The following is a 14803-nucleotide window of genomic DNA, read 5'->3' on the forward strand; positions in this document are numbered from 1 at the left end:
CATGATAGGTTTGAGAAAAAAAATTACATTTTATATTAAGGCTGCTCGCTTATATTGCAAGTCTGTAGGATATTCCTTAGAGTAGCTAAGGGTCAATCAAATTCTCTCTCCAAGACCTCAAAGTATATTATAAATAAAATCTGTCATAGATACTGCTGGTAAATCTGTGCTTGGTTACCATAGAAAAGTCTTTGCTTCGTGTAATTACTGTGCAGGAGAACGGCTTTGTTCCGCAAAATACATTCACATTGCATTTCACTGGAAATCAAAGTTCTGAAAAATGACAGAAAGAGTAATGGGACATTGCTATGCAGAAATGTTGGACTATTATTGTAGTGTTAAAATTCTACAATCATATATAATAAGCAACATAACGTGTTGCTAAATATCAGGAAGTAGTAATTGCGTGCATGTTGGAGTTCAATAACATTTTAGTGAACATTCGCGAGATGCATTATTGATTCTAAGTATGTCAACAAATTTTGAAAGTATTTGTCGATTGTGCATGTCGCACACTAGTTCATTGTTACCTCTATTCAGTGAAAATGGTAATCTTCCCAGCAGAATAATGGTTCTAGTACCTGTAATAAAGGTATACGAATTTTGTAAATATAGGCTAGGTATTCAGTAGAATTGAGGTTAAGTGGAAGATAGTTAGGCCTATGTAGAATTTAAGCAGTTTCTAAATAAAAACGAAATCATTGAAAGGATCTTAGTTTTGTCCTTTAATTTAGCATAAATTTGATCTGAACAAATGTAACTTTTCGTTCTGAAAAGGAATTTTAAAATGTTACATTTGTTCTGATCAAATCTGTGCACATTTAAAGGACAAAACTATAATTCTTTCAATCTCTTATTATACGTAATACACTGCTGTCTTAGATTGACTGAGGATATTGAGAATTAAATCAATAGCTTTCAAAAACACGCTATAAAATGTTTCATATAAAACAATTTTTATCTCGGAAATGAAGCAAAAACGAGCAAAATTGTGTTAAACTTTTTTGTTTAAAATACGAGTATCTCAAAGAATACTACTCTGAAATTAATGACATTATTTACGGTTCATACTGTATATACCGGTATCCCTTTACACTACACAAATATAATATATGATCCATGTATGTATAACTTATAGATAAATTTATTTCTAGGCCTGTATTACATAATAAAGTTATCATGTTACATGTTCCATATTCTATGGTACTGGTAATGAGCAACCAAATTATTAAACAACTTCACAAAGTTATTTACTTGGACCATGACATTTTATAAATGTGAAAACCTATAAAATAAATTATGTAGAATCCATTTTACATGAAAGTTAATACAGTGAACATTAAAAAGTAAATTCTGGAAAAAGATACATTTAAAATTCCGTACTGTACTTGCATGTGATTATCGCAGCAAGATTTAATATAAAGCTTTATGAGCAGGACAGTGAATAGATGTGATGAGAGAAGATGTGAAATGGATGAAATGAAGATGTTAAAGATAACTTCTTGATTTATTTTGAAACAAAATAAGCATTACTGGTATTAGAGAAGAACTCGTAATCTTCGTCATAAGGAGTACATAGCATGCATGCATATCTATTAATTTAAGGGGAGAGGATGGTATTTTTTTTTTTAACTTTTTTCCTATTTGGTGTAAAATATTAATTTTTTGTATGTAGAGAGCTCATAGCTGCGGCAACTCAACCAAAAATAAATATTTTGAAAAAAAAAATAGGGGGCCCAGATTTGAAAGAAAATATACCCAATGCAGGATTTTACTAAAATCGATATATCTAAACCATTTTTAAAGGTAGATTTGTCCCGGTTTTTGCAATGTACTTGCAAAATTCTGTTACAGAGAAAAGTTTCCTAATAGTCTCAAGAATGTGTGTTCTAAATTTCATGCATGTATCTTTAATAGTTCAGAAATTATATCCAGTTTTGTCTGGCAATGTAGCAAAAAAGTGAAGTTACTGTAAACCGATAAAAGGGGGCGAGTGATTTAAAAATCTATAGCGCAGAAAGTTCAAAAATGGCGTCTCAACATCTGATAAGGGCACAAATACCCACGAAATGTTATGCAATGCATTCCACACATATCAAAGAGTATTTTAAAGAAAAAAATTGTTTTTTTGAAAATTCAATTTACCGGAAACAACAATGAAAGGGGTCGAGTGATTTAAAAATCCATAACACAGAAAGTTCAAAAATGGCGTCTCAGCATCTGATAAGAGTACAAATGTTCACAAAATATTATGTTATGCATTTCACACATATCACAGAGCATTTTAAAGAAAAAAAATATTTTTGAAAATTTACTCATTTTTCACCAAAAAATACCATCCTCTCCCCTTAAACACAGTAGGGTATCCCAACAATGTGTTGTGTGCAAAGCCTTCTGATGGAGATGTGGTAGGCCTGCATCCAAATGTAATATTGCATCTGTAATTGCTATATGACTGAATTGGAATAATGATGATGTTTTTGATAGCATTTCTTACATCTGGTCTTATGTTACGGTATTTTAATGCAGATAATTTGCTTTTTCAGCTCTGTGCAGGAGACGGTTTGCCAGCTCAAGTTTGCCAGCAGTGTGTACATCAAGTGAACAATTCGTATAATTTTAAATTGCAGTGTGAAACTTCTGATTTCACATTAAGGCAGTACTTAAATAACAAAGAATTAGAAGCCCAGCCATATTGGATACCTCCAAATGTGGTAATTTAGAACATTAACGTATTTAATTTCTACATATTTAACGATTTTCCAAGTATGTGAAATGATTGAGCTCTTTTATGCATAATCCTTCCTAGTACTGTACATATACTGGTAATAGTAAATTAAACAATACACATATATCACTATTTTTTTTTAAACAATTTATGGTAATTTCCTAGAAGACGGGCAAAATCCAACATGGCTGACGAAAACTACCAAAACGTTCTGCCAACTATGAAGTTCAAATGTCACCAGACATCACAAAATCAAAGATAGAAAATCAAACATATATTCATATTTTTAAAGAAGAACAAGCCCTTCAAAAAATGAAAATATGTTTAATTTTTCATCTTTGATTTTTATGGTGTTTGGTGGGATTCGAACTTCATAGTTGGTAGTACTTTTCTGGCAGTTTTCGTCCGCACTTTACCCCCACAAATCACTAAAACATAAAACAAAACATAATAATTTATCATCTTATCAAATAAAATTCAATTCTCATCGACGTCTTCAACGACAACCTCTTCACTTCCAGTATAAATGACACAGGCTTTAAGGCATTCTGAACTTAAACCATGCAGGCAACAAAGAACTAAACCAACACTTTGTCGTACAGTCAACTTTGCATAAATATACCACGTGTTTACACTAAATGAAATTCTCTTCGAACACTTATTACATCTTAACTTCTACAGAAAATTCAGTAAATAATTCCTTTAAACCACAGAAAAACAGTTTTCTTCTCAACATTCAACACAATCCTTCTTCACCAGCGAAAGAACTAAACCAAAATCGACACAAAATTTAATAGATAAATTTCATAACACGGTTTCCTTCCTTTCCCTCTTACTTCAAAATTCCAACCTTGTGCACACAAAATAAATTATTGGCACTGAAAAGTGGCTTTTCGTAAGCATGATGATGCCCATTCGACAAATGCAGACAAATCTACAATGTAACACCACTCACGTCAAACAACAGAGAACAACAGGACAGCGTCATTATCCATGAAAAATTAATGAAAATTCTAGAATAAATGATAACTATAACCAATCAAATCGAAAGAAAATCACAAAAATCAGAAAATGAGAAACTTTCAATAGCTTTAGCCATCAGACACAACATAACACCACTCACGTCAAACAACCAAGAACAACTGATAACGTCATTATCCATTCAAAATTAACGAAAATTCTAGAACAAATGACAACTATAACCAATAAAATTAAAAGAAAATCACGGCGACACCTAATACAAAAACCTAGAACCAACATGTAAAAGTCACTAAAAGATCACTAACATTTAACTCTGAAATAAAGAAGTTGGTAATATTTACTATATTCAACCAAGTGCCCGTCATCTATGAAATTACCCAATTTATTGATCGATCAGCGCATTTAGCGCTATACAGATCATTTCTAAAAAATATAAATACAATATATGACACTGAATTGAGGGCAGCCTAGATTGGGCTCCTCAATGAACAAAAATAATTGTTAATAAATAATTGTTTACATAGGTTGGTGTGATGATAAATTTTGATTATAATATGAGGTCCATTGGAAGTCGGCTCTTGATTCTGGTGGGAAATGTGGACTTCCTTCCGAGAGAGTAATGGATGGTGCCTGGAACATTTTCTAGGTTGTTATAGAACTTCTTAGCTTGTAAATGAATAAACTGTTTGATTGTGTCAATACCAGTTTCTCTGTGTAGTTGGCTGTTACGGACAAACCAAGGAGAATTGAGTGAAATTCGTAGGACTTTATTTTGAAATGACTGGATGTGTTTAATTTCACTTATTGCAGCTCCTCCCCAGACAGGACAGGCATAAAGCAGTAGAGGTCGTAATAGAGATGTGTAAAGTAGCATGCAATTTTGTAGCTTTAGAAACGATTTCTTGTTGAGGAGCAGATATAATTTAGCGAGTCTTGAGTAGGCCAATTTAAGTTTGTTGTTGATGTGATGTTTCCATGGTAGACGGCGATCTAAGTGCACTGCAAGATATTTTACAGCTTCATCCTTTGGTTTCCACGGTATCACGTTGGTTGAAAGATTTATTAATGGAGGATTAGCAGGACGACACAAAGTAAATATCATTGCTTCGCATTTATTGTAGTTCAATGCGATGCGTCAATTTTCAATCCAAGGGCATATGCTGTTTAAGGCTTCCTGAAGGTGATTTGAGGCTATGTTAATGTTGCGATGGGTTGCATAAATAGCTGTATCGTCTGCATACATAGCAATTTGTGCAGTTGGTGTTGCAGGAACGTCCGAAGTATAGCCTATACAATATATCACTATTAAATGACATCACTGAAAAATTCAAAATTCTATTTCAGTACACACATGAGAACTATCATATTAATCTTTCATTGCACTTTCTTAAAACAGACATGTGTGTTTAATTGATTGTATATGCCTTGAATTTGCACTTCTGCTGAATGAACTTCCATGATACCTAGTTTAAAACTCTTAAATCTTTAATCCCTGAATTGAAAGCTGTAAGGCACTTCAATTAGGTATGCCAGATCTGCAAAGGATGTATTTATTTTTTAATGGAATGAATTTACAGTGAATATCGTTTTACCTTGTTAATTCTTTCAATATATATTACGAATTTTATCACACACAGTACATATTATTAAAATACTTTTTACCACCTAAGAAACAGCATTAAAATGATTTTTCAATTGATTATGAATTCACCATGTTGAAATCTAAGAAATAATGGAATTATTATGAGAAGGAGCATTCTTTCCTTACATAGTTTTGTGTTATATTCCAGGACACTGCAAATAACTGTGTAAAAACTGAAATTATACATCAACAGACAGTGTCTTGTGATGGAAACATCCTAGCTCAAGGAAAGGAAACTTCCAACAAAAGAAGGAAGTAAGTTGCAAGAAACTTTCGTTCGTAGTTTTAGATGCAAAAGAGTTATTTATAATGAGTTTATCTGTTTATAAATTAGGCTTACCTTCAGAAAAACATATGGTATATTGATAAAACCGTGTTTCTTTACAAAATAAATAAGTTAATTAATTAAAATATTATGATATATATGCCATTTTATTGCCTCCAAATTGAATTAATAATAATATTAGTGGTCATGCTCTTTATTGTAATAAATATATAATTCATAGATTGTAAAGGTGTGGTAGACTACCAGAGAATACGAAATGGCAATGTAGAATATGGTAGTTTTCCTAGTAACGTTTGTAGGATACAATGCAACCCCAGATACAGCAAGGTTCTGCTAGTTCCATAAAGAACAGGTGATGTTATCAATGGCAATATAATAATCAAATTCTATAACTTACAGCTTCGTGGTCTGTCAGCATTCGTGACTACAAATCATGAGATTCAAGACTCAATTCTCACCCTGGGCATTGAAATTTGTCCTTAACGAGACTATTTTTAATACTTCCACTCGTAAAAATCCCAATACCAACACACAGTACCCGAGACACGTGTAGGCTCCATTTCTAGCTCTCATTACCTAAACGCAGAATATGCTATGGACGAAATGAACACATGTGCTTCTTCCTCAATTCAACCGCAACTGACGTAATTTTCATTGGTGTTGTGTCATCCATTTCACAGTTCTGCCAACCTGTGCATTATTTATGAAATGATCCTCGTACATAAATAAAAATATAAAAAAAAACAAGCAAAGGACATAAAAGATGACAGACAAAATCGTATCAGAAACATTCAACAACATTAACATTGAAAAACTCTTTAATATCATAAAGAAGTTTGTTCATCAACTTATGAGAGACAAGTCTGTTAAAAGACCTCCTTTCCAGATTGAAAACATAAGAAATAAATTTATTTTCAATTTTTAAAGACATATTTGTTCCCAAAATATGGCATAGATTTGTTCAAGTTCTCAGTAATATAATGGAACTTTAATACATCTTCTAGATACTTATTTGTTTGATAAATTAACACAAAAAAAAAATATAAAAATAAGATACATTTCACTCTGTGTGATGTGAAATTAATAAAAGAAAAAACGAACATAGTTTTGAGAGAGACAAATTAATATAAAAACTGCAATAAATTACAACCCGTTTTTATACGACTGTTGTGCCTTAGATGTTCTATTCAAAATTGACTGGGTTGGTGTTACGTTTTCTGCAACAGGAACACCACAGCAGGTGTCCATTTGATTTCTGTTCATAATGAACTATTTAAATATTATAGTTTGATGCACTGCAGAAGACTAGAAACATTCACAACTGCACTGTCTGATAGTCCCTTCACTACTGAACGGAATACCACACCGCGAAATATTTCATGCACGCATGCGCAATAATCAAACTTGTTTTGTTTGTTACTATACCATCTATGAATCTATATCTGCATGGGCCAGAAAGTTTGGTTTGACTCTCAATGCAAGAAAATCACAAGCAATCCTAGTGGGGCATCAACGTCTATTATGCAATATTACTCCTGCTCTTCCAGTCAAGTTAAACGACACGAAAATCCCTTTTCCTTCCTGTGTTAAAAACCTTGGAGTTTACTTTGACACGCATTTAAACTGGAATAACCAAGTAACCCATATTACCAAAAAAGTGCTTTCCATATTACATTCCTTAAACAGCATTCGAAAATTCCTCCCGCTATCACTCAAGAAAATACTAGTGGAAACACTAGTAATGCCCCACTTCGATTATTGTGATTTTCTACTATTGACCTCAATGTCAACCAGTCGCAAAAATTACAATGTGTTCATAATTCTTGTGTTCGCTTCGTCTGCAATGTCCGTTGCGCTGACCACATTACCCCATCCTTCCAAACTCTAAACTGGCTACGGCTTAATGAACGTAAAAATTTTCATTCTCTTGTTCTCTTTTTCTAAGTCCTTCACACCTCTACACCTACCTACCTTGCCTCCCATTTCAGTTACCTGTCATCATATCATACTAGCCATACCAACACATAAGACATCATCGTATTCATCATCATACACAATCTCGCTCTTGTGCTTGTGGAATACCCTACCCAGTGACATCAGAGACTGTTGGAATTTAGTAGCGTTCAAAAGCAAACTTATTAAGCATTTTCTTACTGTGTAGAGTAGGTTTAATTTTTACTTAATAAAAAAAATGTTTCTCTCTTCTTAACTTTTACAATAAACTGTCTAGCTTTTATTAATCAGTTAATCTTTTACTACTTTGATTTTTATTGTATTTGTAAATTTAATATTAATTGAAGCTTCGGCTGGAACAACATTGTAAGTTACAAAATTTTCATTTGGCATGTTTCCGTGTAATAATATTGTATGTCATGTTACCTTGCTGTACTCTTTCGCTTGCAACTGTCCATCAATGCCGTACGTGAAATTTGTCCACTAAAAAGTTTGCTATCCTATAAGAACAACGTTGTACATGTACACATTTTTGCAGCTCCTGTAAATTTTACCAAATGTAACTTATAACGTTCCAGCCGACGCTTCAATTGTAATTATAATTGTAATTCTATTCTTTATATTATAGTTGTAATCCCTTAGTAGAGGGGAAGAGAAGGCCTGATGGCCTTATCTCTATCAGGTTAAATAAGTAAATAAATCAAAATAAATATTTTGGAACGGAGGGAGTAATAAAATAATTATTGTTTTGGTTAGCCTACAGGAATAATAATGAATTTTTTTTTTTTCTTTGTACAGATTCTCTTCTCACATGAAAGATGTTGACATTTCTGATCAAGAAATCTGTGGATTAAAAGATGCTGATAAGTTTGATACAGAAACTATCGCTTCAGACTTAAATGAAGAACAACAGGATGACTTGTGGGCCAGCAGGAGTAGTAAAGCTATTCAAAATGAGGCAGAGTCCACGGTTACGCCTGTACAGGAGTCGTTACCTTGCAATATCTGTGGTAAGAGGTTTGTGCGAAAGAGTAAGTTGAACGAACATGTAGCAAGGCACGTGGGCGGGAGACCGCACGTGTGTGAAGTATGTGGCAAAAGGTTCACAGAGCGCAGCAGCTTGAAGAAACACGCTATGTTCCACACCGGACAGAAAGCTCACGTGTGTGATGTCTGTGGAAAGAGATTCATATTGCTGGCTCACTTAAAAACACACACTTTGATCCACACGGGACAGAAGTCACATGTTTGCGATGTCTGCGGCAAAAGGTTCAGTCAATTGGGGAACTTCAGGACACATGCGCTTCTGCATACTGGGGAAAAACCATTCAGTTGTAATCTGTGTGGTAAAAGTTTCGCACAGAAGAACACTTTGAAAATTCATATTGCAGCTCATACTGGTCAGAAACCATACGTGTGTAATATTTGTGGTAGAAGCTTTACGCAACGTGCACATCTCAAGACACACACAATTGTTCATTCAGGGCAGAAGCAGTTCTGTTGTCTTGTCTGCGGTACTAGTTTTACAAGGAAACATAATCTGAAGAAACATGCAGCTAGACATAGTGTGCATTAATTGTTTTGTTACTTATCAAATACCTCTGATTGAAGTTCTCGCTGATATCTACATCTATTATCAGGTAGTACATTTCAGAATATGTATGATAAGAACTTTCTTGTGTTAAATTTTAACGTACCTTGTTAACATGTTTCGACCTATTTTCGGTCATCTTCGGAACTGGTCGTTGCATAAAATTGCAACCTCATTCAAGAAATTAAACTACAACATCGCATACAGAACAAATAACACTCTACAAAAACATCTCAACACACAAACAAACAAATACAACCACACAGGCGTATACAAACTCACATGCAACACCTGCAACAACTTCTACATAGGACAGACAGGTAGATCATTACAAACACGTTACAAAGAACACATCACAGCCATAACAAAATTACAAAACACCTCCACGTATGCAGAACACATCACAAATGCCAACAACACCTACAGAGACATCAACATAAGACATGGAAATACAGCACATCCAACCAAAAAGCCAGAAACTCAACACACTAGAACATCCATTTTGAATCTTGCGTACACTACTTTTAACACTTGAATATAATTAATTAATCAACTAGTGGACTTACTCGTGTTAATTAATACATAATTACACATACAACCCAAGAACCAAAAACTCAACACACTAGAACAATACGAAATATACAAACACACTAAAACACATCCCGATCAAATTCTCAACACACAGATCAATTTCAGTACACACACACACTATTTGACTCTAAAAATCTGTGCTTCAGTGGCTGGTCATGATAATATCTTTGAAAAATATTGGAGTGCAAGAGGTCAAATGACTTTATTGTCAAACGCCTGGCATTAGAAAACAACAACACTATTTGACTCCACTTCTCAACACCTTTCAACAATCAAACACACCCACATAACAGGCAGAGAAGTTCGAGATGACGCCGAGATCTAGTAGGCTCTGAGGATGGTGTGAAAAAGCACCAAAACAGCTGTAAGCTGCACAAACTTACATAATTAACACGAGTAAGTCCACTAGTTAATTAATTAATTACACTAGAACAATATGAAATATACAGACACACGAAAACACACCCCAACGATATTCTCAACACACAACTCAATTTCAAAACACATACACTCTTTGACTCTACACTACGAACGCACCCACACAGGAAACAAGAGGCGCCAAGACCAACAACGACCAGTTCCGAAGATGACCGAAAATAGGTCGAAACATGTAAACAAGGTACGTTAAAATTTAACACAAAGTTCTTATCATACATATTCCGAAGTGATAGTGTTAAAAGTTGTGTAATCAAGATGTATAGTACATCTCACTTGACGATATGTCAGAGGACGAACAATTGTTTGTATGCATCTGAAGTCTGACTAGTGTAATATGTAGCTAGTCAGCAATGTTTGAATTGGCGGGGAAAAGGAACTGGCCACCCTACCTCATTATCTCCTGGCTTAGTTGCCTCATAAGTGATGCCTTATTGGTGTCACTTGTGAGGTTCAAACCTGTCTTCGGACTGTTGACTAAGCAACAATTTACCAAAATATTGCGAGAATTGAATTTTACCTTCACAAAATTGTGTTTGCAGTAATATCCAGATGTACTACTACTACTGTCTGTCCATTTCTTATATTACTATTCATCGTAACACCAAAAAAAATGAGGTTAAGCAGTGTAGTCTAATTACACACTGAATTTTGTGTTAAATACCATAGCCTAATTAAGTGCAAGCAAAATTTAATTCTTGCTATCATGAAATATTTACATAGTTGTGAAAAAAGTTGTTGTTTTCTAATGCCAGGCATTTGACAATGAAGTCATTTGACCTCTTGCACTCCAATATTTTTCAAAGATATTATCATGACCAGCCACTGAAGCACAGATTTTGAGGTGTTCCGAATCCATTCTTGGTTTGAGTTGTGAAAAAAGTAGTAATATTTGTGAAAGCAGTATTCATTCATTCACAGTTGACTGCCCAAGTGCACGTCTTTCACTGTAAACCCAGCATTCCCCAAATCTTTTCTATTTTGTGCCTTCTTCTTAGTCTCTGCATATGATCCATGTATCTTCTTCATCTTCTTCTTCTTCCCCCTTTTCTACCATTCACCATTTCTTCCAGTCCATCCTTCAGTAGATAGTTTATGAAATTTATTTACTCTACCCGTCTATCGCCTTCCCACTCTACTCTCAGCAACAAAAGAGGGATTTAAAGCACTATGAACGTGGTGTTTCTCGCCATCTTTTCTGTGCAAATCTGGCGCTGTGCTTGTTACCAGCTAGGGACTACCCGAATTCATAACAGGACCAAAGTACCGAACCTTTTCATGTATTTATGACTTTCTTAATAGTTTTGCTGACACCCAGTCTGCACATTGAAATGGTCACGTACTGTACGTCGTACACCAATAATAAAACATGTAAAATTACATCTTCACTTGTTCAAAATCGGGCATGTTTCTGCATTAATTTTTTTATTTCTGTTTTTGCAAATGACGATATAAGACATTTTATTATATTAACATTAACTTAATTAGTTAATACTAATATAAAATTAATTCAATTAAATAAATTAATTAATTATTTCTACATTAAAATGTAAGTATACTGGTATTAAAATATGCTACATAAATGACAAATTTGCTTTCCAAGGGAACAAGAGTAAGTTGGTCCGCGGAACTGTTCTGACTTAAAAAAAGTGGTCCCCACTTCAGAAAAGTTTGAGAAACGCTGCCCTAGTAGATAGAACTACATAGTGGTACCAAAACACTTGTCCCAGGGATGCTAAAAATATGTTTGTTTTCTTGTTTTTTTTGGAAACCTTATGTATTGTGTAATATATCTTGGAGAATTATATACGAACTGTGGTTGCATGACCTATTCTACTGCTGTTTAAAAAATAGATGATAGAATGATTATAATTGCCTATACTGTGCAATAGTGACTCTTCAGGATGGATTAAACATTACAAGAGTATGATATGACTGGCTGTGACATCTGTATAGTCAATATTAATGACACCATAAATAATAAATAAAATGATCTATGTTACAGATTATAACACTGTTGGCCGGTGTTTTTCCAAGTATTGTTAGAAAATTTAACGACTGTTAAACTCTAAACAGTTTGTTAATTAATAAAATTGTATGTTTTCAACACCAGTTTGGTTTAACAGATTGTTAACAGATTGTTAATTTTAAATGTAGGATTTCGGGCAGTTAACTCGTTTAACAGTTAGTTAAATATGGCCGATGTCTCCACAGCTGTTCGAACAGAAGTTGCGAAATTAATATTTTGTGTCTCTCTGTAGGGAATGTTTAGCATATGGCATTTAAAAAATACTTTGGACTGTTTAAATACATCAGTGTTATTTTATTTCTTTCGTATTTCGTACCCATAATAGCAACGAGGAAATATAACCTTACTTTGTAATTATTATTCAGCACGTCACCTACAACTTTCATTTGTCAACTGTTTGTTTATGGAGCATGGCCTACTATAACAGGTTGTCATTTTATGCAAGTTTCATGACTCACTCTATAATATAGAATTTAAAGATTAATTTTAGCCAATCAAAAATTGTCTTACATGTGTAGAATCATTACCAACTGCTGTTGAGTAGTTAAAATAGTGCTAACAGACGTTATAGTTAAGTGTTGGTTATCTTAAACAAAATTATGTTGAACAAATGGAAAATACATTAACAAAGCGTTAAAAATAAACAGACTGTTAATTTAACATTCGTTAAGCAAAATTAAACATTACTTGGACAAACTGGCCATGAAAGATGCATTACTCAGAGATGCTAACTATATCGCTATGCTGTTTGAAGAATGTAATCATTGAGCATATGCTGTATTAATTCATGGAAAATAAATATTATTTATTTTATTATACAGTTTTTACGTGTTTATGTGAATATGTGTAGTATTATCTGTCTTAAATTTCCTTGTGGTAATAAGGACAATGAAATTGACACCAACATGTGGAAGGGATGAGAGAGCTGAGTGAGGAGGAGAGATAGAGGTTGTAGTGGAGAGAGAAGGGTAGAGAAAATGAGTAGGTAAGAGTGAGTGAGAGAGAGAGAGAGGAAGAGAGAGAAGTGTGTGTGTTGTGTTTTTCTCCTATGTCTTTAAACAAGTTAGTTTGCTGATTAAAATGTGTAGGATGAACGTTATCTTTTCAAAACTACCTAACAGTGATGGTTGATTAACTGAGGCAAGTAAGGCCAGGCCTCAGTCATTTGGTTTAACTGAAATCAAATTTTGTTTTTTTATATAATATATTGGTCAATTGAATGAAACATATATCACTGTAGAAGTATTTGAAAACTTTGTGATGTATATAGGCCTGTCTTGCAGTAAAATTTGTTCCTCAGGCCAGGATCGCTCATGCCGGGTCTGGCTTCTGCATTTCGTATGTTTTCGCGGGCTTTGAGGTTGCACTTGAAACTTTGTAGCTGAGGCACAATTCGTCTGGCCTTGTGGCCTGGTCAGCTTTCACTCCTCCCATCCATGGACCGGTCTCAAGGGTGGAATGGGGTGGGTATAGCAGTGGTGACGTCTTTCTAAATAAGCCATAAATAACATAAAAATTCCCGCTGTTTAGCAGGCAGAGACGCATACTGTTTACTCCCCTTATGTCTTAGTTTATGACTTGAGCGAGGGTGTTGTACTATTCTACTTCGTAGTACAGTAGTGAGTGTGGTTCAATTTATGTGTTTCGGGAAAGTAGAAATAGAGGCGAGAAATGATGATGTAGTTAATCCATTGTTAGAGTGTCCTTTTTCGAGAAGAAATGATATTGAAAGAAAGGAAGTTTTAAATAAAGATGTAGCCTACCAAAAATATTTGGGGCTAAGAGGGATGAATTTACAGGAGAATGGAGAAAGTTACACAACGCAGAGCTGCACGCATTGTATTCTTCATCTGACACAATTAGGAACATTAAATCCAGACGTTTGAGATGGGCAATACGTATGGGCGAATCCAGAAATGCATATAGAGTGTTAGTTGGGAAGCCGGAAGGGAAAAACCTTTGGGGAGGCCGAGACGTATATGGGGAAGATAATATTAAAATGGATTTGAGGGAGGTGGGATATAATGGTAGGGACTGGATTAATCTTGCTCAGGACAGGGATTCAGCAATATCTGTAGGTAAATGTCATTGTTGAATCCTATTTTGTTGCCGCTGTCGGGAATTGCTTGGGAGTTGTTGGCAACAAGGCAGCAAGGAAATAAGAAGAAAGACATGCATGTTATACACATGCGGACTAAGTTTTTACGTAGTTTTCCTTTTTAATCTGTTATGTTTATAAAGTGTTGATTGTTGTGTCTGGAAATTTAGTACACTTGATTTTGTAGAAAAATATGAATATTGCATGTACGAGTAGACCTACTTACTATTAACTTTTAAAATGTTCGTATTGTAATTTAAGTTTTAAAAGACTTTTATTGGAGACTCCAATATTGAATGCCATTACGCCTGCAGGTTCGCAGTTAGCCTACTTGCAACATAGTAATGCCGAAGAAGTTGCCTCTATAGAACAGCATTTCGCTAATCCAGCATAATCACGAATGAAATTTGAAGTTCTGACGAGCTCATGTTATTTAGCTATGGATTGTTAGTTAAACTACCAAATACTG

General features: G+C 34.3%; 1 protein-coding gene across 1 annotated transcript; it reads left to right on the forward strand.

The window, feature by feature from the left end:
* The first annotated feature begins 250 nt into the window (after window positions 1-250).
* On the forward strand, window positions 251-13059 carry LOC138709570 (gastrula zinc finger protein XlCGF26.1-like). The gene is made up of 4 exons (XM_069840432.1): window positions 251-592; window positions 2547-2714; window positions 5500-5606; window positions 8389-13059. Exons 1-4 carry the CDS (start codon window positions 470-472, stop codon window positions 9164-9166), a joined length of 1176 nt encoding a protein of 391 aa, XP_069696533.1. The 5' UTR covers window positions 251-469; the 3' UTR covers window positions 9167-13059.
* The last annotated feature ends 1744 nt before the right edge of the window (window positions 13060-14803 follow it).

Source organism: Periplaneta americana, chromosome 11 (assembly GCF_040183065.1).
Source record: "Periplaneta americana isolate PAMFEO1 chromosome 11, P.americana_PAMFEO1_priV1, whole genome shotgun sequence".
In the NCBI taxonomy this organism is placed as follows: Eukaryota; Metazoa; Arthropoda; class Insecta; order Blattodea; family Blattidae; genus Periplaneta; species Periplaneta americana.